Genomic DNA, 25,596 nt, shown 5'->3' with positions numbered 1-25,596 from the left:
AAATATATATGTATAAGAAATAATTATATTGTTAAAATTTTAATGATTAGTTAAAATTAAAATATGGATTAAACGAAAAATGAAGGCTCTGTACCGCACTTAACATTTATATGTTATCTAAATAACTATGATAGATTTTGTTATAGAATTATACGCAGTACATATTTAAGGCTTAAAATTCTTCTTGCATCCCATACAAAACATATGAATAATCTATCTTCTGGATTATTCCGTAGAGACATTTTTGGAATACCAAAAATTTATGAAGATTAAAGAAGAATATATGGAGGTGCAGGAAGAAGTCCTTCCTTATTCATACCATCACCAACAGGCTTCATGAAACATTGGCCTTCAACTTTGTAACAAGCAGGCAAAAAACACAAACGGATGCATGCTAAAGTTAACAGACAAAAACAAAAAAGGTCTTATTGTAATACATACGAGGAGATAAAGCCCAAGACATTAAGACGGAATCAAAGGTTCCTGACTTTCAGAGCTCTCCTTCCTTCGAAACTGCTCTTGTAGCTATTCTCTTCTGCTTCACTTTCAATGTGATCATGGTCACCATCTTCATCTCTTCTCTTCTCCCTCTCTTCTTGTTGTCTCTTGGCTTGTTCTTGCTCCCCTTGTGCTACTTCTTCTTCTTCTGATCTTTTCCCCTTCTCTCTCCTCACACTCTCCCCCCATGCCTGATCTTCTTCTTCTTCTTCTCCTTCCCTTTGTCCCTCCTCCTGTCGCTTCTTTTCTCTCTTTTCATGCTCTCTTTTAGCTTCTGCTTGCTCCTTCTGTGCTACTTCTGATTCCCCTTCCCTTTTATCTTCTTCTTGCTCCTTTTCAGCTTCCTCTTGTCTCCTCATTTCCCTCTTTTCTTGCTCTCTCTTAGCTGCTGCTTCTTCTTTAGCTGCTGCTTCTTCTTTTTTCCTTCTCTTTTCTTGCTCTCTCTTAGCTGATGCTTCTTCTGCTTCCTTTTCTGCTTCCCTCCTGCCTTCCTCCTCTGCTTCCTTCCCTTCACCTTTTTCTTTCTCTCTTTTCTTTTCCCTCTTCTCCTGTTGCCTCCCAGCTTCTTCTTCCTCCTTCTCTATCTCTTCTTCTCTTTCCCTTTCTTTCTCTCTCCCAGCTTCTTCTTGCTCCTTCTCTATCTCTTCTTCTCTTTCCCTTTCTTTCTCTCTCCCAGCTTCTTCTTGCTCCTTCTCTATCTCTTCTTCTCTTTCCCTTTCTTTCTCTCCCCCAGTTCCTTCTTGCTGCTCCCTCTCTTCTTCCTCCTCACGCTTCTTTTCCCTCTCTTCTTGTTGTCTTTTAGCTTCCTCTTCCTCTCTCTTCCTCTCTCTCTCTTTCTTCCTGTCTTCCTCCTCTTCCTCTCTCTTCGTCTCCTCCTCCTCTCTCTTCCTCTCCCTTTCTTCCTCCTCCTCTTCCTCCTTCATTATCTTCTCCTCTTCCTCCGCGCAGGAACTGCACCCGAAAATGATGGAATCTCTGGGAGAATGCAAAAGCTCGTCAATGGTTCTGTCACTTACACCAAAAGAGGTGGCCAGTATCTGCCTGTTCAGATTATAAAGCACAGATCCCTTTCCCGCCAAAAAATGAGGATGGTTGTTCTTTGCTGAAGTGCTGAAGCCAAGAAAAACAAACGGTTCATCGTTGAATGACATCTGAGCCATTGAATGAAACCTAGGCACCACAAAAGCATCGCCCGGATTAACCTTAAATCTCATGTTTAGGCTTTCTGTCTCATCTTCATTGCTGCTTCCACATACCACTCGGACCATGCCTCTCCCTTCTACCGCCACTGCCAACTCTGTTGCCTTCGGGTTCCAATGAGGCCCCAAAATTGATCCCTTCAATTTTATAGATTGGAAATTAATTTTCGTACAATTTCATAAACATGCACAATAATAAAAACCAGTTCGGTCCAAACCCGGTTAAGACTATTACAATCACTAACCTTGGTCAAATGCACCATCAGAAATCCAATGTTAGTCTGCTTCAATGACTTTAGTTGCGTTTTGGACACAGCTACACTCCAGCCATTACGATTTTTGAAGTCAGGGTCATGATCAAAGATGTTGTATGTTTCGAGTTTGTTGGAGTTGGACCCAACACCTAGAAAGTTTTTAAGAAACGAAGCCTCCAGTTTCTGGACAATATTTATCTTCTTTGAATCCGCATGCACTATAGTTGGGGTGTTTTTCTTGTTAATGATTTCTTCAATCAAATCATCTGGCACCTTCAAAATTCATAATTTGTAGTTTTGTCCTTAGTACACAATGATCCCTATACAAGGCAGTTCTATTACGATATGTGGCTAAGGCAATACCTTTAAAGCTGCTTGCATGATTTTCTTATCAAAGCCCTTGACCAGTTCGTCGATTCTTGAATAAGCACCGATTGATGGATTCTGCATTTGTGGTTAACAATTAACACGAATAACAACAAACAAACCTTCAATTTCTGTGTAAGTTCAAAAAAGAATACATGTGTAGCACTTACAAAAGTATTGTCTTCTGTATTGGTGAACATTGCATAAATCCTAAGTTTCCTTCTCTCAGCCTCTAAGTCGCTCTGTATATAGAAAACAGTTTCTTCGTTGAGATTGCAAAGATCTCCTTCGCGTAAAGGGATCGTGCCAGTACCATCATCATTTGCCCAAGTCAGCTTTCCACTCCCTGAAAAATTCACACTCGTTCACAAATTTCCATAATGTTAAAAATCACAACAACCACAACAGTTGAAGAAAACCTTGAATAAGATGTGAATAGAATGTAGAGAACTAAAAGTTATACACCTGTGTGAACATAAAAGACCATATCTGCATGTAGAAGCACAGGAAGAAATAGCGAGTTTGGCTCCAATGTGATGAACTGAAGATGGTAGGGCTGTTTCTCTGGTTCTTCCTTGATGTCAAGGGCAGTTATCTGTCCGAATTCTGTGGCAAGTAATGTCCTCCTCTGATCCTTTTCCACCACAGGTCCCTCTTGAGACTTTGATGCCTTCACCCCCCACAAGGAAACGATAACGAAGAAGATCAAGAACCAAGATAATGGCAAAGCTTTTTTTCGAGGCTCCATTGTTAACACAGTGAGGGAACTTGAATGGAAACTATGATTACACAGTGAGCAAAGGTGGCTCTATATAGAGCAAGGTGATCAATATTTTGAGGTACGTGTCTTGTTTTTCAGACACGTCACGCACTTTTTATACAGGTGGCAGTTTCTTAGATGAGTCTTTCTATTGCAAAATTCCAAACACTTGAGAATGAGATCACTATGAATCTATGTACTTAAATAGTAGTTACTTACTCAATTTCCAAAAGGTTAAATAAATATAAATGTTTTATTATTTTAATTCAAATAATATACAAAGCTGACACTCCATTAATTTTGTTACACCTCACAAAGATGACACTCATAATCGATACGGTGTTTGTTTTTTTCTAGTACAAACATATCGTAATTTGCAATTTTACATGTGAGAATTTTATATTTAAACTAGTCTATTTGTTCTTTTTTTATAAAAAAAAACAAGAAAATTTGTTCGATAATTTTTTTTTAACATAATATATTTTGAAAATTAAAAAAAAAAAAAACATATTTGAGTCGTTGGTTTTTTTATCTTCTATTTTTTTAACTTCCCTTCTTTCTTATAGGTTTCATTTTATTTCCTGAATATTATTCTTAAAAACTCATTTTTTTAAAAACCGTTTCATAAAATAGTTTTAAAGAATGGATCGAATTCCTAAATAATTATTCAAATTTATAATATAATAAAAGTAGATTATCATTTTTTATCAGTGTAATAAAAGTAAATTACAAGATTGAAAAAAAAAGGATTTTAAAACTTTCGTTTTATTTAAGACAAAAAAATGTTAGTGTTTTTCTTCATGCACCTCCACAATTTCTAACTCCACCACTATAACTTTTAAAATCCCATCTAATATTTGTAAATGTGACTTTTGAATGGAAAAGATTTCTTTCACACGCTAAAACATATACTTGACACCATATTATAATAATTAATAATATTTAAAATTAAAAAATAAATTAAATATGATTAAAATATTATTTTATTGGTTTATAAAATGAATATATTTTTTACTATGATATTAACATATCACCACTCCTTTTAAATTACCTATTTCTGCAAAAAGTTTTCTGTAATTTTTTAAACTTAATTTTTGGGATAAGATTTCTGAAGTATGACTTCTATAACAATTTTTCTAGAATATATGAAATGTATTATAAAATAAGTTTTCTCGAATACATGAGATATTTTTTAGAATTAACTTTTTCATAACAAAATTTATGGAATAAACTTTCTAAAACATATGAAATGTATTCCACAACAAAAATTTTAAAACAACCTTCTTGAATAAGTTTTCTAGAACAAACTTTCAACCAAACCCACTATTTTAATGTGGTAAAGTAAGAGAGGGTATTTTAATCTTTTTGCTAGCAGTGTGGGTGCAGTAAGAAAAAACAAAAATGTTATATTGCAAGTTTGTAAGAAGGGAGGTTGCGGGCTAAGAAGAGCCCAGGCCCAGCAATCCATCGACGCGGTCTTCTCTCTCGTGGTGTTAGGGTATGCAATATGTAGAGTTCCATTTTCCACCTTTCATTTTCTTCACAATCGCTCACCACTCACCATTACTCTTCTTCAGTGGTAAATTATGGCGCGATTGGGTACATATTATACTCCTTTGGAATTTCTTACTCTCTGATTTTACTTCCATTGCTTTCGTTTATGAATGGCTACTTGCACTGTTGTTTTCTGTTAGTTAGGACGCTAGCTTAAATGAAAACTTACATTTCTACACTTTGCAATGTTACTCGATTTTTTTTGTTTCTTTTCTAGTATTGACGTTGGTTTGATTTTTTTTTTATCTTTTACCTTTTTGATTTTGCCTCTGTTTGATGATTTAATACTATTCTTCGTTCAATTTAGGTGGCTTGTAGATTTTGGGAGTTGCTTTCATTGAATACTAGTTGCAGGGAGCTGAATACTGAATACAAGCAGATGGTAAATTACGGATACTTTATAATGATGATATCTCTTCATTCTTTTTCCCATTACCAACTGATTTACATGTTACTTTGTTTTAAATTTGATCATCTCGGTATTCATCATCATGCCTATCCTTTTGCTATGTTTATTCTTTGATTTGGTGATGTTGTTAACTATATGCCTGGTGCAACTCATGAACAGGCTCATATGACAGCATCTGTAAGGGGGGTTCATAAACTTGTATCCTCCTCCCGGATTGAAAAACTAGCTTCCCTTTTACGTTCCAAACAGCATCTGCCACCGTGGGTTGAGACTGTGCGCCATTTTAGCTTTGCCGATGATTTCAGTGGCAGAAGCAAACAATATGCTTGGGAACGGGATGATTTTCTTCGTCAACAGTCAGACTCAAGTTTTGAAGATAATGGTAGCAACCGAACCCATGAGGAATATAATGTTGAACAGGGTTCGTCAGAATCAATTCCAAGTAGGCCTTTGAGAGGTAGGAAGCCAATTAATCAGCCTCCTCCACGTTTCCGGGAATCTGGTAGAGGTTCCTTTCCTCCAACATTTGATGACAACCATCGTGGGCCTGATGCTTTGGACAGAACAAATAAATCTTCCAAAATTGATCTTGCATTTCAGGGCATGAATGTGGCAGACACAAATAGGGATTTTGAGCAATCAGGAGACAGTTTCCTTGACAAATTCAAGCTTGCTTTTGATGATAAAACAGTGAATCTGTCAGAGGTTGCAGCAAGCAAGCAATCTGAAGAAGCAAAGAGGTCAAATCCCGATCAACAGGCTCAAGAGCCTGTGCCACAAGATGCCGATGAGATATTCAAGAAGATGAAGGAGACTGGTCTTATCCCCAATGCTGTGGCTATGCTCGATGGTCTATGTAAAGATGGTTTGGTTCAAGAAGCCTTGAAACTTTTTGCTTTGATGCGGGAGAAGGGAACCATTCCAGAGATTGTCATATACACAGCAGTAGTGGAGGGATATACAAAGGCCGACAAGGCTGATGATGCGAAAAGGATTTTCAGGAAAATGCAGAGTAGTGGCATTTCTCCGAATGCTTTCAGTTACACAGTCATTGTACAAGGACTCTACAAGTGTAGAAGATTACAGGATGCTTTTGAATTTTGTGTGGAAATGTTAGAAGCAGGTCATTCTCCAAATGTGACAACTTTTGTAAGCCTGGTGGATGGCTTCTGCAAGGAAAAAGGGGTTGAAGAAGCTAAGGATGCTGTCAAAACATTAACTGGAAAGGGCTTTGCTTTTGATGAGAAAGCTGTTAGGCAGTTTTTGGACAAGAAAACTCCATTTTCACCCTCTGTTTGGGAGGCCATTTTTGGGAAGAAAGCCCCGCAGAGACCATTTTAAATATCTTTCATACCATGTAAGCTTTTGTCTTAACTCTCCGACTGATTTGTCAGATTGTTTTCTTCCTTTATGTAATATATTGTTAATGTTGGTGTACCTGTTGAAATTTGCTAAAAGGGGTTAGGTAGTTGTTTACTTCTTGATAGTAAGACTCATCTTGAGTTTGAATGTACTTGTCCTAAATTAATTAGCTTTTGAACTTGTAATGATTTCTTCACTACTCCAATAACTTGACATCCCTGTATCTAAAATTCTACTAGTAGTTGTTAACATAATATGTTACGGAGATCTAACTGTTTCACCTGACTAAGTAGGATCTGACTCACATCTGGAATGTATAAAATACAAGAACCCTTATCAGGTTTCTTTTCTCAATCAATTGTCTAGTTCTAGGCTTCTGGGCATGGATCATGACCTTAAGTTCGCTGATCATGCATGACTAACTTAGCGCTAACGCTTGCCTCAACTTCTGTGACACTCGATTGACTCTTGGTTACTTCTCATTTTGTTTCTGTGAAAATTGATGAACTAGGAAACAAGAAGTAGAAGCTGTGATCTAAGGAGACAGACTTGACAGATTTGTGATGAATCCAGAAACACAATTGTGTGTCCTATCTGGTTTTGATGGCGATTGTGGCGTAATAATACATGCAACAGAACAATGGGGATCAGCTCCTGTTCGTGTGGTTCCTTGCTTCATTTTTGGAGTATCTGACATGTGTAGTTTGTTGCACACTTCTGGTAGCTTTGGGATAAGATACACTGACACATCATTCTTTCGAATTCCAAAATTTTGTGCCAAGGTTCATCAGTTTTTATCTGAACTGGAAAGCACATAGAAAGGCTCTTACCCTGTGTTTCTGAATACTTGTTGCGAGGATCAAGGCTCTGTTTGATTTTATAGAGATTGACTTTTATTTTATGAATTGAAAGATTTTTTTTAAAGTAATATTCTTACCGAACAAGTTTTGTATATTTTTATGTTTAAAAATAGAAATGGTTTTAAAATTAAGAAACATCCTTGGATTCAACACCAGTCATTTCCCTGGATGATTGGTCTTTTTTCAACCAAACTTGAAACGTTGGGAGAAAGGTAGTGGTCAAAAAGTAGATTGACAGGGTTTGATAATCATCTAATTGCTAGGATATGTGTTTGAAGTTTTTTTAAAGTTAACTTTAGAACTTATAAATTATATGTCATAAACTATTTTTATTTGGTGGTAGTTTATTTAATGCTTTTTTTATCATTGTTCTTTATAATTTGATACATTTTTATTTTTTTAATGTTTTTTTACTTATGGTTACTTAAAATAAAATTGAAAAGATATTAAATATTTATCATTATTATTATTTAAGTATATGTTATAATATTTTTTAATATAAATTAAAAAAGATTGAATATTACAAATTTGAAACAATTAATGATTCATTAAATTAAATAATATTATGGGAGAATTACACAATAAAAAATAAAATAAAAAACTAAACGTAATAGTGGCTGAAATGGAGAAATAAAAAAAAAGTATTTCTTTAGGGTTAAGTAAAAATAGAAAGTTTTCACAAAATAAATAAAAACATTAAAAGAAAATTTGAAGTTATAAAAACATAATAATATATATTTATCTATAAAACATAAATTTTATTTGTATAATAAAATGTATATTTTTATGTAATATTGTATTTATGAATTAGTTTATAAATTAAATTTAACAAATATTTCTGATTCAATAAATTAGTCTATTAACTTGAAAACCTATAAATAAGAGTTATAAACTTTCTTTAAATAGTTATAAACCTATTAATTAGTCTATCATATATCAGCTAGTTTATGATATCCCTTATGAGTTATAAACTTTCTTTAAATAGTTTCCTACTTGACTATTTTTTTAATTTATTTTAAATTTGTTTTAATACAGACTAAACTAATTATTTATATAAATTAAATAATAACATAAAAAGTTAAGAAATATATAAAATATTGAAATTAATAGTAAGCAGATAAATTTCCTTGGTGCACATATACTATTGATTGAATAGTAAAGGTAAAAAAAAAAAAAAAAGAGAAAGTGAAATTGATTGAAGAGTAACGGTAAAAAATAATAAGTTTGAAGGCATTTTTCATTTAAAAAGAAAAATAATTTATAGGTTTTAGTTTAATCATTCTCTCCATGCTTTTTGGACTATGGTAAATTGTATAACTAACAGGGAATTCAAATTAGAATCACTAGATTAGTGGGTAAAATGATAATAATAATAATAATAATAAACGTAATTAATTAACTGAGCAATAATTCAAACCATGAATACACATATATACACAAATATATCGTTAATAAATTAATTAGAATATTAAAATCTTAAAAATCATATTAGTAATAAAAAAAATTTATATGTGTTAAGAGAAATAAAATTAAAGAAAAGAGTGTATATAGATAGCACCCACCCTAGTCGTTGAGGCTTCTTCCTTCGGAGTGCCGCCGCAGAGTATTCATCTCTTTCCAATCCAAACTCCATTTGTGGCGTTGACTTGCAGAGATGGAACAAGCACCCTCTGAAGCCCTTCAATCTTTGTCCGTCTCAGATTCTCAGATCCCTCAATCCTCCAATTCCACTCCTCAGTAAGTTTCTTCTACGTCTTCTCTCTCTCCCCAACTCTCTCTTAGGGTTTCGATTTCACTATTCATTTTTGATTTTGCTTCCAGGTTGAGCCCTGAAGAGAAGTTTAAGATTGTGAGGAGCGTCGGAGAAGAGTGCATTCAGGAAGACGAACTCCTTAACCTCCTTACCAAAAAGCCTGAACCCGTTTGCTACGATGGCTTCGAACCCTCCGGACGCATGCACATTGCTCAGGTCAGTGAATATCTATTGTCATAAACTGTAATATTTCTATGATATACTTTTACAAAATGGAAACAAAAAAAATAAAATAAACAAAAGTTTTTTTGATTGTGAGTAGTTGATTGCTTGAGTTCTAAGGTGAATGCATTGGAATTTGAATGAGGTGTAGTGTGGTGTGGCTTGCGTGATTGTTACTTTCTTTTACTAGTATGTTATTATTTTAGGGTGTCATGAAAACAATCAGTGTGAACAAGCTCACATCGGCCGGTTGCCGTGTCAAAATATGGATTGCTGATTGGTTTGCGAAGCTCAACAATAAGATGGGAGGGGATTTGAAGAAAATTGAGACGGTTGGTCGTTACTTGATTGAGATTTGGAAAGCTGTTGGGATGGATGTCGAGGGAGGGAAAGTTGAGTTTCTGTGGTCTTCCAAGGAGATTAACGCCAGAGCTGATGAGTACTGGCCTCTTGTGTTGGATATAGCTCAGAAGAACAATCTAAAAAGGATTATCAGGTTCCTTTTCCCTTTTTAAAATGCTTTTATGTTTGTTATTGTAAATGGTGGCTTTGGACTGGAAATGATGTTCTTTGTTTTAATTTTGTGAATTATAGGTGTAGTCAAATAATGGGACGAAGTGAACAGGACGAATTGACTGCTGCTCAGATATTCTATCCATGCATGCAGTGTGCGGACATATTTTTCCTCAAGGTGTGTTTCATTTTTCACTATCTATTTGTGTTTGCATAGATTATTTCATGTATACTTTATTAGCTTGTCCTCGGTACAAAATTATTCTACATTACCTTATAAGCTCACAATGAATGTTAGTTTAATGTGGAGAAATCTTCTGAAATAATTAGATATGTCATTGCTGCAATGTTAGCATTAAAAATGGAAATTGTTATAGTGTGTTAATTATTTCTACCAAGTATCGATGATCTCTTCTCTGAACCTGAACTGTGCTGTTATTTGGTTTCTAATCTTCTGAAATAAATAGATATTGTGCTTTTACCTCTGAAACTAGTTGACAAGTTGCTTCAAAAGTAATAGTGAATAATGCATGGATGTTTCTTTTTGCAAATAGGCTGACATCTGCCAATTGGGAATGGATCAGCGGAAAGTGAATGTACTAGCTAGAGAGTATTGTGATGACATTAAGAGGAAGAACAAGCCCATTATCTTGTCACACCGTATACATCGAATTTCCTCTGGTATAGTGTATGTGTAAGTTTTGTCTCTCGCTAACTGTGTTTTGGGGGTGATTTGCAGACATGTTACCTGGTCTGCAGCAAGGGCAAGAAAAGATGTCAAAAAGTGATCCATCATCTTCTGTTTTCATGGAAGACGAGGAGGTAAGTTGCTAACTGTGCTATTATATCTGTTTCTTTAGTACACATGCATATCAATTGTCATATCTAGTTGCATTCTGTTTTACTTAATAGGATGGCTTATGATTTTTTTCATTTTGAAAAAAATATGAAAATATAAAAAGGGTATAAAATGTTTAGTATGAAGAAATATATCGTTGTGCTTTTTATGCCAAGATATGACTATTTGTTTCTTTTTATTTGTAATTTCCCTTTATTTTTTTAAAATTAAATTTGTTTTGTCTTTTTAACTTTATATTTGGATATAGGCTGAAGTGAATGTGAAAATAAAAAAGGCTTATTGCCCGCCAAAGGTTGTGGAAGGAAACCCATGCTTGGAGTACATTAAATACCTCATCTTACCCTGGTTTAATGAGTTCACAGTGGAGCGTAGTGCAGATAATGGTGGAAATAAGTAAGTTATGCTATTTCATCCGCTTGAACCTTACGTGCCTTTTAAGTAGTAGTTTCTTGGATCATTTTGTTTACTTTTAGTCAGTTTTACAATTATTTTTATCTTTACTTCTGCACAATGGTTTGATTGATATTTATTTATTCTTCCGTCCTATACAGGACATTCAAAAGCTATGAAGAGCTTATTGCAGACTATGAAAGTGGAGAGCTACATCCTGCTGACCTCAAACCAGCATTGTCAAAGTCATTGAATAAAATTCTGGAGGTGATGATTTTTAATTATATTAATGTTAATGTGTTGTATTTTGAACTTCCTAATTTCCATTATGTATTCTAGGTTGTAGTGTTCTTACAATGCTTTGGAACAGTGCTCTAGAAGGGTGTGGTACATATACACTAAAAGCCTGTTGCCGATCCTAAAAAATGAAAAACCAAAAGCCTATTGCTTTTTATAATCCTATTATCATATTATTGATTAGTACTTTAATAATTTAACAAGGTCTCAATCTGCAAATATCAATGTGGTGGTTAAAATATTTCAAATTGTTTAATTCATCAGCTTCTCCAAGTAAAGCATGACTATAATTTGTTTAATTAATCTTTCTGCATTTACGTGTACAAAGTACAAATCATAAGTTTTTATTTTGGGCTTAAATGGCTTCTTACATATGCTTGAATTATAAGCCAAAATATATTCTTGTTTTGATTAAGTTTATTCAACATGGGAGAGGAACCCGTAATTAGATTCCAGAGCCGCTACGCTCATGTTTAGGCTAGCTCTGGATATTAGACTATCGTTATAAGCATATATTTTATGTGAACTGGAGGTTTTTTTTTTCTCTTTGTTCTTCATTTCTAGTATGTGGCATAAACTCAATGTTTTTTTGGGCTATGCACAGCCTGTGAGGGAACACTTCAGGAAGGACAGCAATGCTAAAGAGCTACTCAAAAGGGTCAAGGTGAGCCTTGTTTTAAATTTAAAATAATTCATACAATCATTTGGGTGTTATGCATACACACACTAAACTTGATTTTGGTTTGCAGGCTTACAGAGTCACCAAGTAATTTGCTGATTTAAAGACTACAGGCTAATCCTATTTTTTGATATGGAATGATGCACTTTTGGACGTGTAAAATGTGGCAGAGTTGTTCTCTTTAGAATGAGTAATTTTAATATTTGTTCGTGTATTTTGTTTACTTGAAATATAGATATAATGTGTTAATTTAATATTTGTATTTTCTTATGTAAGACATGTCATAAATTTTTAATTATTCACGATAAAATAATACTGACATGCGGAACAAGCGAACTGCTATAGCTGGATTACTTCAATTTTTTACTTCAATTTTTTTAACTCAGTTCCTGGATCATTTTGTCATTCGGTAACACTAGTTAATTCTAAAAAAAAAAAATATTAATGTCCAAATTTTTTTATTCAAGTCTCTAATTTATATAATTTTTTTAATGACCAGAGTAATGTTCAAAATATTTTAAATGACAAATGGGCAAATACTTCGGAAAAGAACGGATTTAGACGAGAAATGTGTTACTGTTAGTATGATGACGAGTATCTTGTCGTAGATAGATTTTTTTAGCATGATTTAAAAAGCTACTAATATCACTATTTGTATTTTCTTTAAAAGTAAATGAAATTACGCGTATTTTAAAGTAAAAAAATTTTAAATATAAATTAAAATAGATTTTTTATGGAAAGTATTTTAGAATGTTATTTTTCAATTGTTTAGGGGTTTAGGGTTATTAGATTTTTTGTTTGCAACGATTGTTTCTAGAATTCTTTTACCCTTTATATCATTCGATTTTTTACTTCTTTTTTCTCTAAATTTCGGTACTTCTAAGAAGAAATTATAGTTAAAAAATTGTTTCATAACATATCTTGTTTATGATATTTAAAATATAATTATATATAAAAATATTTTATTTTGCAAAATTTTCATTATAATTTAATTTATATATTTCATAATCTTAACCAAACAGGATAATAATATTTTTGCATGAAAACTCTGAAAAGTAAATATATTTTATACAATCTTAAACTCACTTTTATTAAAATATCTTGAGCTTACAAGACACACCAAATAAGTTAATTTTAACTTTTTTTCATTAGATGATAAACTTGTTTGATCAAATTAAAATATTTGACAAATAAGCTTATTTAACTAATTATAAGATTACAAGCTACTTTTGTTAACTTATGCCTGTAACATTTTCCTTCTTTTGTATCCTTATTATTATAGCCCCATTGCTTTTATTCATTAGAACAGTCTACTTGTGGAACACTGATATAATTCAAAAATATGCTCAGCACCAACCTTTGGTTGGACTTCAAAATAACAAGGGCAAGAAACGAGCCAACTAACTGTTCATTGGGTTTGCCAGTATTGGCCCAATTTTTTAGACAGAATTGTTGTCAGAAGCGAATCTGAGAAAAGAAAGGTCACTTCAATCGTCTCTGTTACTCCAGAAATGTTTTTCAGCTCCACCTTTTCTTTTCAGAATAGTTTGATGATGACCCCCAATTATTTAAGCTGGAACACAATAATATAACAGAGAGTTCTGGTTAGAACCTAGCTTCTTTTCCTGCCACAGTTTAGCTAAATAGAACCTGCAATTTGAGAGGATCGAAGTTAGAAACATAGTTTATTAAAAGATCTCTGCTATACTAATGATCTCTTTATCACCTTAAAATAACAACCAGTCAAATTAATTAGCAGATAAGCCTTGCTAGCAGCTTTGTTAACCAACCATTGAAAGTTTATGAATAGACGATGATTTATAGTTGTGAACTTGGTAAACTAATTTATACAGATAGAATGGATTTATGGTATGGACAGTAAACTTTGTCAGAGAAAATTAATCCGCTTTCTATAACACGAAATGGTCACAGAGTGTGTTGAGGCAGTTTATATCATTGGTATGCAAGTTGTTGAGGCTCCACGGATAAAAAAGGGCAAGCGATAATAAACGAACAAGCATACAAGTAGTAATGCATGATTATAATATTTTTGTTAACTAAAAAAAACTGTTGATAAATAATTTAGTTCCATGAATTAACAAAAAATGAATAGTAGGTTGCCAATATTTTTTCACAATTGATGAACCAATGAAATTTTAGAAAGATTCTGAATTACATCAAACGTTAACATGTCAGCACAAGCTAAAGATACAAGCAGTCACTTAAGTTAATCAGATTACTTAATAATGAAATGATTAAAAGATGGTCGAGTTGACCAAAGTTGAACTTACAGGTTACATATTGACAGCAGTATCTAAGTCTTCATAGAGACAACCATTAAACAAAAAGCACAGATGCATCAGCAGCAAGCGAAGTCATTATATGATCAACATATCCAACAAGCGATTACATAAAATATAAGAATAGGTGGCACCACTGACCAAGATCCCCTCTGCCTCTTTCCCCAGTCAGTATTTCATCATTGCCATCTTGCTGCAAAGAACCAAAATTCAAGAACAGAAGATATAATTTATTTTATAACCATTAAATTACTTCCCAAGAAAATGACTAGTAGTGGGCACTGGGCAGTCTAAGGGATCAACAACAACCAGACAGCCATTGCAAAAGGCAAAATCATGAATAACTCAAAAAACTGTCTCTGTTATACCACAAACATGACAACTGGGAAGCTTGTTACGTGAGGAATGTGTCTGAAAATCCCTAGAAATTTGGTACTTTTTGGTAGTGGCCATTGTGCCTCAACAGATGTGTATCAAGGAAATTGGAGCCAAAATCTCTTTCTTGAACTCTGCGCGCCAAGACATTATTGAAGCAAGGACACTTCCGTCCATCATAATTAGAATAATGACAAGAAGTAGGCATTTCCACCCCTATAGAGCAACCTTTCACGTTTTATAGGCTCTTCATATCTACAGCAATAACGACTATCATTTGGAACAGAGTTTCCATAGTTGTGGCAAATGTTAACTGGTGATCATTGTAGTCCAAATGAACATGTTCGATTTACATATTTCTAACCTCCACTGAACTGTGAGCAGGTAGTTTTCTTAATCTCACCTCATTTACCATAATATCTCTAACCTTCTCTGCATCTCTCCACCTTCCTACAGCAGCATAAAGTTTTGCCAACAAAACATAATTACCACTATTTTCAGGCTCAAGCTCAAAAGCCCACCTAGCAGCTACCTCTCCAAGTTCAACATTCTCATGAATCACACAAGCTCCAAGTAATGCACCCCATACAGCATGGTTAGGTGTTATAGGCATTGATCTAATAAGGTTATAAGCATCATTCAATCTACCAGCACGTCCAAGAAGATCAATAATGCAAGTATAATGATCAACATGGGGAATAATTTGCTGTTGCTTGAGCATAAATTTGAACAAAGAAAAACCCTCGTCAACCAAACCAGCATGGCTGCAAGCCTGTAGAACACAGGTGATGGTGACTTGATTTGGTTTTACTCCAGATAGTACCATCTGATTGAAAAGTTTCACTGCCATTTTGCCATGCCCGTGCTTTCCATATGCAGCAATTATTGCACTCCAAATAATAATATCCTTGTCCTTTAGAGGAATTATATTAAAAATCTGGTGAGCATATCCTAAACTTCCACACTTTGAGTATATATCGACTAGAATACTTGCTACTTCAAGTCTGTAAAGAAATCCAGATTTTATTAGGTAACAATGAATGTTCATTGCCTGTAAGAGATCGGCAAGAATAGCATATGCAGGAAGAAGACTATTACAGGTTGCATTGTCAGGTTGTACACCTTTCACTAACATTTGCTTAAAGAGTTTTATTGCTTCTCCTCCAAGCCTATTTTGTATGAACCCAGATAGAAGAGCATTCCATGGGGCCGTTCTCTTCTTAGATGTTCCCATAAACACTTTATAACTGAGGTTTCCGTGATTACATTTGGCGTACATATCAATCAAGGCAGTTTCCACAATGACTTCAGACTCGAGCTTTTGCCTTATTGCCCATGCATGGAGGCACTTGCCATGTTTCAAATAAACCAAACTGCCACATGCTGATAGTATAGAGGCCACACTTACTGAATTAGGTTTCACTCCTTCACATTGCATCGTGCGACAAAGCATTAAAGCACTTCTAGCATCCCCGTTCAGAATGTATCCATTAATCAAAGTTGTCCATGTTACTACATCTTTCTCATCCATCTGATTCGCTAGCACGCGTGCTTCTTTCATCTGAGCACACTTAACATACATGTCCAGCAAGGCATTCCTAACTATAATATTTCCCCAAAATCCTTTCTCCTGAACCAACGTGTGAACCTTCCTCCCAAGCTCCACATTTTTCAAAAGCCCACAAGCAGGCAATACTGAAACCACGGTTGCACAATCAGGCTCCACACCCTCATCCATCATTCTATCATAAACCCTCAGTGCATCCTCGGCACAGTTATTCCGAATGTACCCATTGATCATGGTATTCCAAGAAATCACAGTCCGTTTCTGCATCAAGTCAAAAACCAGTTGGGCTGTTTCTCTCACCCCAGCATTCATATACATTGCCAACAAAGTGTTCTGGACGAATGTGTCAGAATCGAAACCAAACTTACAGGCCTGCCCGTGAACTCCAACGCCCACATCAATCAAAGACAAGTCACCACAAGCCTTGATAACAACCGGGTAAGTAAATTTGTCAGGCAAGGTCTGACCCGAGTCAAGCATTTCAACAAACAAGTTAAGGGCGTCAAGGGGGCGCCCAATTTGGACATACATCCTCATCATAGCATTCCAGGAGAACAAACTGGGTTGAGGCAGCTTATTAAACAGGTGGGATGCATAAGATGCGTGGTGGCATTGCGCGTATGTTGTGGCAAGCTTAGAGCAAAGGTCGGAGGAGGAGAATAGACCAAGGGTGAGCATGAGGGCGTGCAGCTTTTTGGTTTCGGAAAAAGATTGCAATGATGAAAATTTTCGCAATAGCGATTCACATTGTGCTGCAGTGATCATAAACATCGTGCCTTTCTTCATTCGACCGTGCGTTAATTCGTTTATGCCAGTTGATACTCCTAAATTTATAGGTTTGGGTTTACCTGGACCCAGTTAAATTTTTTTGGTCCCAATGAAAAATTATAATAGGTCATGCAAAAAAGAGTGAAGAGATCAGAAAATGACCAAAAATTACAATGGAGTCTTACTCTTCAAGGATAATCTTATATGTCTTTAACATAGTTTGAAAATTTTGATTCTTGTATACACAAACATCTATTCAAATATATCAGTTTTTTAAATAAATTTTAATACCTTTAAAGAATAGTCATTAATGTTCGACTGAAAGGAAAAGAAAATTGAAAAGAAAGAATTAAAATATATAAAAAGAAGCTAATTAAAGTGAATTTTATAATTATTGGAATGATAAAAATAAGGAAGGATATTGAATGATTTATATTCACTTGTCTAGTTACATAGACAAGTAGGAGAAAATAAATAAAAATAATACGAAAAGATCAGTGTACTCATATAATAAGTTTAATTTTAAATCAAAAATATTTTTAATGTAATAATAACATTATGAAATAATTACACGTTATCATTTTTATATAAATATGTTGCCAAGCATCCTATGTTACAATGAAAAAACACACACAATCCAATTTCCTTCCAAATCTTGGCGGAGAGGAGAAGGGAAATGAAAATTGTATCATTTCTATTAGTTTTAGTTTTAATATGTTGACTTCATTTTTATTCATTTTTAGTTTAGCTAGGAGTTTCTACAAATTTGGGATGAGCATTTGACATACTACTAAATATTATTTGAGTAAATATTACAAGTCGAACATAGTTAGGTTTCTAATTGAGTTCTTTTAGGATTGAACAATTTAGAAATATAACGAATTATGCATTATACGAGAAAAGATAAATGTTGTATTCTTTCGAATTATATAATTTAAAAATTAAAAATAGTATATGACATCATACAATCTCGAATATTAATATGGCATTTTAAAAAAAAAATCAAAATTTTAAATCTAAAATACAATTTTAAGATTAGTGTGTAATACGAAAATAAAAAATTGTTGCAAAAGTGACACTTTTATGAATAAAAAAAAACTTTTTAAATGGTACAATCCAAAAAAAAACATTATTAATTCAAAATATTTTTAGGTTTATAACTATTTTCCAAGTTTTACAATTTCGTAAATTCATGAATCAAACAAGTTAGGGTATGTATCACTCATAATAAAAAATATATATAAATCAAACATAAACATTTATAAATTCAATAAATAAGAAACCTAGGAATTCATGTTTTGTCTTAACTCTTGCTTATGGAGCATGTGGTACTTTTTTGATATTTTAAAGTAGGTGGTAAGATTGTTGGATTTTTGTATAGAATTGGAGCACTAAGTGTTTCGTCTTAACTTATTTATTTTTTGGTGATAAAAAACACTAAAGAAATAAAAAAAATTATAAAAAGGATAAGATAAAATAACTTTTAAGGAAATTTATATATATATATATATATATGTATATATATCCTTAAAGTTTATTTTTGTTTTTTTACATATCCCATAGGTGTAGGAACAAATCATAGTAGTGCAAAAAGCAATTATCCATTTTCCCCAATATCCGAACTTTTGCATAATTGATTATCATATACTTTCTCGTTATGCACCCCGATAAAATTGTTTAACACCTCTCATTTATTTTAGAAATTGAAATATATTTTTTACATTCTAAAAAGTTGATTCGAATTAAGAAGAGCTGGGCTTTTGCAATCCCTAAAAAAGCGCTGTTTATCATATCAGTGTGTCAAACTCAGAAAAGTTGATGCTGTTAAAAATAAAGTTATGACGAAAAATATATGTTCTAAGAATGGGGATAGATAGAGAGAGTATAATAAATTAATATAAAATAGTTTTATTATTTGAAAATGATTCAGATTTTTATTTGTATACTATACCATGCATTATTTTTTCTTTTTAAAAATAAATTCAAAAACTTTTACTTCAGTACATCTTTTGTTTATTTTTCTATCCTTTAACCTTTTTTAGTTTAACTAGCTCTTTAAAAACCTTCCAAATATATGGAAGTAAAAGGGGTCTATTGTTTATATTTCTTTGTTATCCTTCCCAGGCAAATTGTGGATTTTTTGTTGGGTGAGTTTTTTTTGTTAGACATGAGAAACAAATTCGAAATCATAACTATTTGTAAAGTTATAATTTGATTTTGATGAAAAAAGAACAATAGGTTGAACCCATTTATACTTATTTAACATCAGAAAAAAAAATATTTTATTATAATGTCATATTTTGTTCTACAAAAAGATAAATGATTTTTTTAAGGGTAGTGTTAAAAGGAAATTTTCCAGGACAATGATATCTTTTGACCGAATTTGGGGCACCCTATTCCATCCCTCATATCCAAAAGTTATTTTTTTTTTACTTTTGTTTTACATATTCATTTTTATAATTAATGAAAAAAATTGATTAATTTCTGGTATTTTTTTTATTTGTGCTTTTAATTCTGTCTTAATACTTGTGCACCATTTATGTTAATATTCTTAAGTTTGCGCAAACTTCATATTCTTCTACTTTTCTTCAAAACCCTATTTAGACGGTTATATTAGGTGGCACTACGGTGGGAGCCATTTTTGGTGCTCTGATAAAAGAGGAAAACACTGTCAATAAAAGATAATATACCTTTTCTTTGTACTATATATATCTTCACATACAATGTAGAACATTTACTTAACCTACACTTTTAATGTCAGTCTTTTAGATTAACACAAACTTTTGCATGATTAGCATAGGGTTTTGTTGCTTAATTTGTTACTCATATGCAGCCTGTGTTTACGAAGATGCCTTTTTCAACATGCATGTGTATAAATTATTCAACAAGGACTGCATGCATGCAGAAAAAATAATTGTTTATCATCTGGGGACCCCATTTTCAAGTTTAATTATTATTGACGATGTTTTTTCTCTTACAGAATCATTATCCAGGAATGAAACACATCTGTGTTTGATGGGAAGACAAAAAAATTCCTTTTTAAAGTGAGCCATATGAGTTGGTAACATCATGGCTGAAAACAATGAATAGCAGAGGCTGAAATCTTGAAGACTTTCAGCTCACACCACAAACCTGTGATATAATGTCTCACATGAACTAGTACTAGTATGAAGAAGAGGAGCATGGCATGGCAGAGACAGAAAAGAAGAGGACGTACGCACATTATAGAAAAGAAAAATGCAGAGGAATCTCACATGCAGAAAATGAATAGTGGAAGAAAGAAAAAAAAGATGAATCGAGAGTGGTATTTTATAGTTGTGAGAGCAACAACATATCCTGATGGATCCCTAAAGCATTGGGGTGTGGCATTATAGCACATAGAAGATAGAAGATCCTCCTAAATTTATTCCCCTGATGAAAAATCACATCCTCCACTTCTTGAACAACCCTTTAGCTTTTTCCCCCCTTCTCTTTTGGAATGGAAGTGGGTGTGAATAATGGACCTCTTTATTTATATGACCCATGATCTATATAAACCAGAATCTCTCTTCCTATCCTCTTTTGTAATCCTCAAGCTTCCTTTTCCCTATCTCCACCCTTCCCTACTTCAGCCTTAATCGTTAAGGCAATACAATACATAACTTTTTTATGAAAACACTTTTTTTAATTATTGCTCATCTCCTCCATGATTTTGGAATCATGTATTGACAGAGTTAATTTCGATCTTCTGTACTTTAATCAAGATCGACCTATCCATTTTATTTTTTTAATTTAAAGATCAAACATATGCTTCATTTCATATATTCTTTCTCCCTTTTATATATTTTATTTTATGTCGGTTTTTGTACTGAATAACAAGGTCTGCATTTACAGTTTATAACAAGATAACAAGACTATTTATAAGTTAACAATCTTACATTAAGTAAAAAAATGTATTAAACTACATCACATAAATTATTATTTTCTTATTTTTTTAATATGTTATTTTATTTTATATGAATATTATAAATCTAAAAGTTGACATGGTATTTGGTAGCAACCAAAACGAAAAACATGGTATTTGGTAATAAATATAAAAAATTATTAAATAATGTAAAAAGTTATTAAAATAATAATATTGTTGGTTGTTAAGTAGATATTGAAAAAAAAAAGAGTTGAATGTAAAGGTATCAAAATCTTTATATTTTTTTCGGGGTAAAATATAGCAAGCATTGGATCCTTGTAACCATAATATATAGATACTTGTTAGAGTAATCATTTCTACACCACATACCTTATAGTCGATACTAGAATGTGTAGAAATTGGTCATCACTAATCCACAATAATCAAATGTTATAAAATATTTCAAAAATAAACATAATCTTTATTTATATATATATATATATATATATATATATTACTTGCACGAATTAAAAAAAATGCATTTGTATTATTATATATATATATATATATAATCTATAATTTACGAATATGAAAAGTAAACTAAAGTGTAATTTAACCTTATTAAATTAATTTATAAGATAGTTTATACTTATTTATATAATATGAAATGTTAATATTTATAGGAAAGATGGAATCTCCAACATACTTTTTCCCGTTGAAATATGTTAACTTGTACGTGAAATTATATATATAACTTTCACGTTGAAATATGTCAACTTGTACGTGAAATTATATATATATATATATAGATGGTCAGATAACAATCAAATAACGAGTGACCTCATAAATCCTTGTTAGGATAGACGATAAATAATTTTAATAATATACTAAAAAATAAATTTTTAATTTTAATTCAAACTTATAAAACCGTCTCATAAAAAGTGAAATTTCCACTCACTTATATATTCACTTATATATTAGGATCTCATTTATATATTATAAAATATTTTTATGAGTGATTTATATATTAAAAAATATTTTTATTTTTTAATTAAAGTATTATTCCAATGAACAAATTGACATAAGAAACTTGTTTTAATTGTACATCAACAATTAGATCAATGGTGATAAATAGAGAAAAAAAATATGGTTGGTAAATGAATGGAGGTATTTATCTTTGACAGAAGGAAGAGGAGATTGATGCCCTGTCATGTATCATGGTTTGGAACATATTCCTTGGTCACGCGTGCCGTCTTTACACGCGCCGACTTATCAAACCACCAATAGCATGCATGCATATCCAACCAATGCCGTCCACTGGGGTCCACCAATGACACGTCATTTTCTGCCCACACTACTAAGACCCATCTCATCTCACAGAGAAAAATGAAAATTCTAATGGATCCGGATCATGCTTTATACATTTTTTTCCCTTTGTTTTTCAATAAGATATTCCTGTAACAGTTATAATCATTATTTTATCTAAAATTTAAACCTTTGTTATTCCTTTTTATTAGTAAATCCGTGATATCTTCTTTCACTGCACTTGATTTTCAAATCTCTTATTATTAAATAATGACAAGAACGAATATACGTTTTATGAAAAAATACTTTTAAATACGACCAACAAAATTCTATAATCTATTGCACGTTATAAGAATTGTAATGTAGTACTTATAAATTTAGAGTAATTACGTTACACCTACATTTTAACCATTTAAAATAAATTTATATAACAAAGTGTGTCATGACAGCATTAATTTGTAAAACAGTGACGTTTAAGGAAAATATTAGCACATAATTCTTTTGTAATACACTCTTCCTATCCTAAAGCAAACAATGTTTAAGGTCCACCACAAACAACTCTCCATTTCTAGAACATAATCATTAGCATCAATCAAAACTCAATTCTCGAGCACATAACATAATCGTTTATGTAAAATTAAGCTTCAATTTTGTCTGATCTATTTTGATGTCTATTTAAGTGAGAAATCTTTGCTAGTAAAGACTTCCAATTACTACTAATGAGCTTGATGCTAACACACTGCAATAGTTTCAATTAATCGTTATCCCTAGATCAAGGAAAACGTTGGTGTTCAGAACACACACGATTAAGCATGTTTTGAGAGAAGTGACTAGGTTTGTTTTTTAAATTTCAAAATTTGACATTTTGGAGTTTTAATTGATATTATTTACAAAAGCACAAACTTGTCTAAACAACAAATGCAGTCACGATATTGTTTACAAAAACATAAGTCTGACGGTCGTACTCATGATATTATTTACAAACGTGTAAGTCCGTTTACATGGCAACCACAAGCAAAAAACACTTAAATACGTCTTCAAGTATTTGACTTGAGATTAGGGAACTGTGTTGTATCATGACTCAAGTATGATCTCCATAACTCAAGTATGATCTTTTAAAGTTCGATTTAAGTAATATTTTTTATAGATCATTAATAACCTAAAACAATATTTAAACAAATTTAACACGATTATATTAAAGAAGTATAATTAATAATAAGTACATTGAATAAAAGTTAAAAACATAATCTTATACTACTTAGGATGAGAAGTGATCATTAAACCAATATTATATTTTAATGAAACAATTTGAAAAAAGGGACGGACATATTGAATACTCGATCCCAAATTTTCTAAACCCAAAAAGAAAAACTCATTTAATATCTCAATATTCTTTGAACACAAAAAAATAAAAGTGAAATATTCTTTGCGGGAACTAAAATCTGGTAATAAATTGATTGAATGGTTAATCTAAAGTTAAATCATTCACTATCCTTTTGAAGTGTGAACGCTACCGAACTCTCTTGACTAATACGCGTATGTTCCCTCATTATTTGGTTTAGGTTGGCCCGTAAAATATAATAAATTAAAATAAACTATTTCTGAATTAATAATTAAAAAGAAGTGACAGTAAAAGCCATGGAAAATGCAGCATTCCTTTCTTTACTGCCAAGTGTACAATAATCCTCATAAAGAAATACATACATGACAGATCCATATTCCTTCCAAAAATGATATTTAATTATACATAATTAAGTATGTATTGGTAACTAATCAACAAGGCACAAATGAAAAATATTAAAGTTAATTTGTTGATATCATAAAAAAATACTTAATATATAAAAAAATAATCTATGAAATGATCACTACAAGAAAATTATCAAATAGAAATCAATTTCTAAAGATCAAAATAATTAATTGCAATAGTAACTAAATTAGAGACCATTTTAGAAACTAAAAAAAAATTGGTTTCTAAATTAGTTTCTATTATTGTTAAATAGTTTTTAAATTGGTATCTAATTAGCAACCAAGGTTTTAACTACCAATTATTTAGTTTCTAAATTTGGTAAAAAAATCTTGGTTGTTAATTAGATACCAATTTAGAAGCTATTTAACAATAATAGAAACTAATTTAAAAACTAATTTAAAAACTTTTTTTTTTAATTTTTAAAATGATATCTAATTTATTTACTATTACAACTAATTATTTTAGTGTCTAAAATTTTTTTTTTTTATAGATTAATATAAAAGGTTAACTTTACTTCATTTGTACGAAGTAATGTTTGAATACAAGATAGGCATTTTCCCACTGTTTTTTTTTTTAATCATTAATAAAGAATAATATAAATGGGAATACTTGGGGTATTCCAACCCATGTACAAAAAGCCTAGTTCTTAGCCAAAATTTGTACATAAACAACAATACAAAAAATAAAACAACAACATAACCCATATCAATATATAAGGCATGACATCTCCACAAAATATTTACTGCTTAACTTTACTGCTTAACTTTACTAAATATATTCCAACCCATGACACTTTTTACTGCTTAACTTTACTAAATATATTTAGTTAGTCAAAAGTGACCTGGTTCATGAACATTGGAGATGTGTTCATATATTGATAATTCTACATTAAATTTTAACTGTGAATCTTATTTAAAAAATTGAATAATTTTAAAATTATATTATATAACATAGTAATGTTGTCCTGTTAGCAAATTAACATTTTTAATTTACCAATTAGTTCACATAAAATTAAATGTTTTTTTTTTCTAACGGCTAATATTTGTGTTAGGTAGGAACGTAGCAGTGGAAAACTTTCCGCAACCCTTACAAAGTAGTTAATGATGGACCTTTACCAACACTTTTCTTTTTTTTGGGGTATAAATAAAGAGTTAAAGATGAGTGGTGGTATGCTTTGTCTTGGGGCCCATTTAGAACTTTTGTGGGACCCAAATTATAGAAAGCACGACTTAAGTAGCTGCTTTAAGCCTTTAACGCCCACTATTTGACTCTTTTGTCGTTTTACAGTTGAAACATCCTTTGCCATATATAAAGGAAGGGGACCCTCCTTTTCTAGATACGTGAAAATAAATCCACTCAATCATCTTTAGTTGGGTGCTGTTGTTTAAGTAAAACAAAATAACTATAATCACTTTTATTTTTCAACTTCTTTCTTTCTTCATTCATTTAAAATACATCGCTGATGCCAATACTTCACGTTTTATTCTATTTTTTAAGAAATGCATATCAAACTTTGCCCCTTGAACTTTATTGAGATTATAGAAACTTGGTAGCGTAAAATGAAAATAAATATATGTTTTTATTGGGTTTATAGTCGAACCTTCTGATATGTTGAATTCGAGTTGTTGGTGAAGACTGATGTTCTTATTAAAGAATTGTAGAGTTTTATCATTAAA

The 25,596-nt window shown here is 31.9% G+C and overlaps 4 protein-coding genes across 7 annotated transcripts; 2 read left to right on the top strand and 2 right to left on the bottom strand.

The window, feature by feature from the left end:
- Nucleotides 1–290: 290 nt before the first annotated feature.
- On the bottom strand, nucleotides 291–3,106 carry LOC137810203 (vicilin-like seed storage protein At2g18540). The gene is made up of 5 exons (XM_068611357.1): nucleotides 2,783–3,106; nucleotides 2,488–2,663; nucleotides 2,315–2,395; nucleotides 1,943–2,224; nucleotides 291–1,835 (listed from the first exon to the last, which is right to left on the bottom strand). Exons 1-5 carry the CDS (start codon nucleotides 3,063–3,065, stop codon nucleotides 474–476), a joined length of 2,184 nt encoding a protein of 727 aa, XP_068467458.1. The 5' UTR covers nucleotides 3,066–3,106; the 3' UTR covers nucleotides 291–473.
- Nucleotides 3,107–4,516: 1,410 nt separating this feature from the next.
- LOC137810200 (pentatricopeptide repeat-containing protein At4g38150) lies at nucleotides 4,517–7,307 on the top strand. Of its 2 annotated transcripts, XM_068611353.1 has the most exons (4): nucleotides 4,517–4,676; nucleotides 4,939–5,013; nucleotides 5,200–6,397; nucleotides 6,914–7,307. In XM_068611353.1, the coding sequence occupies exons 1-3, from the start codon at nucleotides 4,578–4,580 to the stop codon at nucleotides 6,379–6,381; spliced, it is 1,356 nt and encodes a 451-aa protein (XP_068467454.1). In that variant the 5' UTR covers nucleotides 4,517–4,577; the 3' UTR covers nucleotides 6,382–6,397; nucleotides 6,914–7,307. The 2 variants fall into 2 exon arrangements, with proteins under 2 accessions (XP_068467454.1, XP_068467455.1); XM_068611354.1 differs by lacking the exon at nucleotides 6,914–7,307 and having other exon boundaries at nucleotides 4,519–4,676; nucleotides 5,200–6,587.
- Nucleotides 7,308–8,798: 1,491 nt separating this feature from the next.
- LOC137810205 (tyrosine--tRNA ligase 1, cytoplasmic) lies at nucleotides 8,799–12,306 on the top strand. Its single transcript, XM_068611360.1, has 10 exons — nucleotides 8,799–8,999; nucleotides 9,084–9,231; nucleotides 9,444–9,733; nucleotides 9,832–9,928; nucleotides 10,305–10,410; nucleotides 10,490–10,572; nucleotides 10,857–11,002; nucleotides 11,161–11,266; nucleotides 11,901–11,960; nucleotides 12,046–12,306. Exons 1-10 carry the CDS (start codon nucleotides 8,917–8,919, stop codon nucleotides 12,064–12,066), a joined length of 1,140 nt encoding a protein of 379 aa, XP_068467461.1. The 5' UTR covers nucleotides 8,799–8,916; the 3' UTR covers nucleotides 12,067–12,306.
- A 1,005-nt stretch (nucleotides 12,307–13,311) lies between these two features.
- LOC137810198 (pentatricopeptide repeat-containing protein At5g39350) lies at nucleotides 13,312–17,182 on the bottom strand. 3 transcript variants are annotated; one of them, XM_068611351.1, is made up of 3 exons: nucleotides 14,417–17,182; nucleotides 14,267–14,295; nucleotides 13,312–13,625 (listed from the first exon to the last, which is right to left on the bottom strand). In XM_068611351.1, the coding sequence occupies exon 1, from the start codon at nucleotides 17,001–17,003 to the stop codon at nucleotides 15,000–15,002; it is 2,004 nt and encodes a 667-aa protein (XP_068467452.1). In that variant the 5' UTR covers nucleotides 17,004–17,182; the 3' UTR covers nucleotides 13,312–13,625; nucleotides 14,267–14,295; nucleotides 14,417–14,999. The 3 variants fall into 3 exon arrangements, with proteins under 3 accessions (XP_068467452.1, XP_068467451.1, XP_068467453.1); XM_068611350.1 differs by having other exon boundaries at nucleotides 14,267–17,182; XM_068611352.1 differs by lacking the exon at nucleotides 14,267–14,295.
- Nucleotides 17,183–25,596: the final 8,414 nt, after the last annotated feature.

Source organism: Phaseolus vulgaris, chromosome 2 (genome assembly GCF_000499845.2).
Source record: "Phaseolus vulgaris cultivar G19833 chromosome 2, P. vulgaris v2.0, whole genome shotgun sequence".
NCBI lineage: Eukaryota > Viridiplantae > Streptophyta > Magnoliopsida > Fabales > Fabaceae > Phaseolus > Phaseolus vulgaris.
Note: the sequence above shows the minus strand (reverse complement) of the source record. Positions and strands in the feature narration are given on the sequence as shown.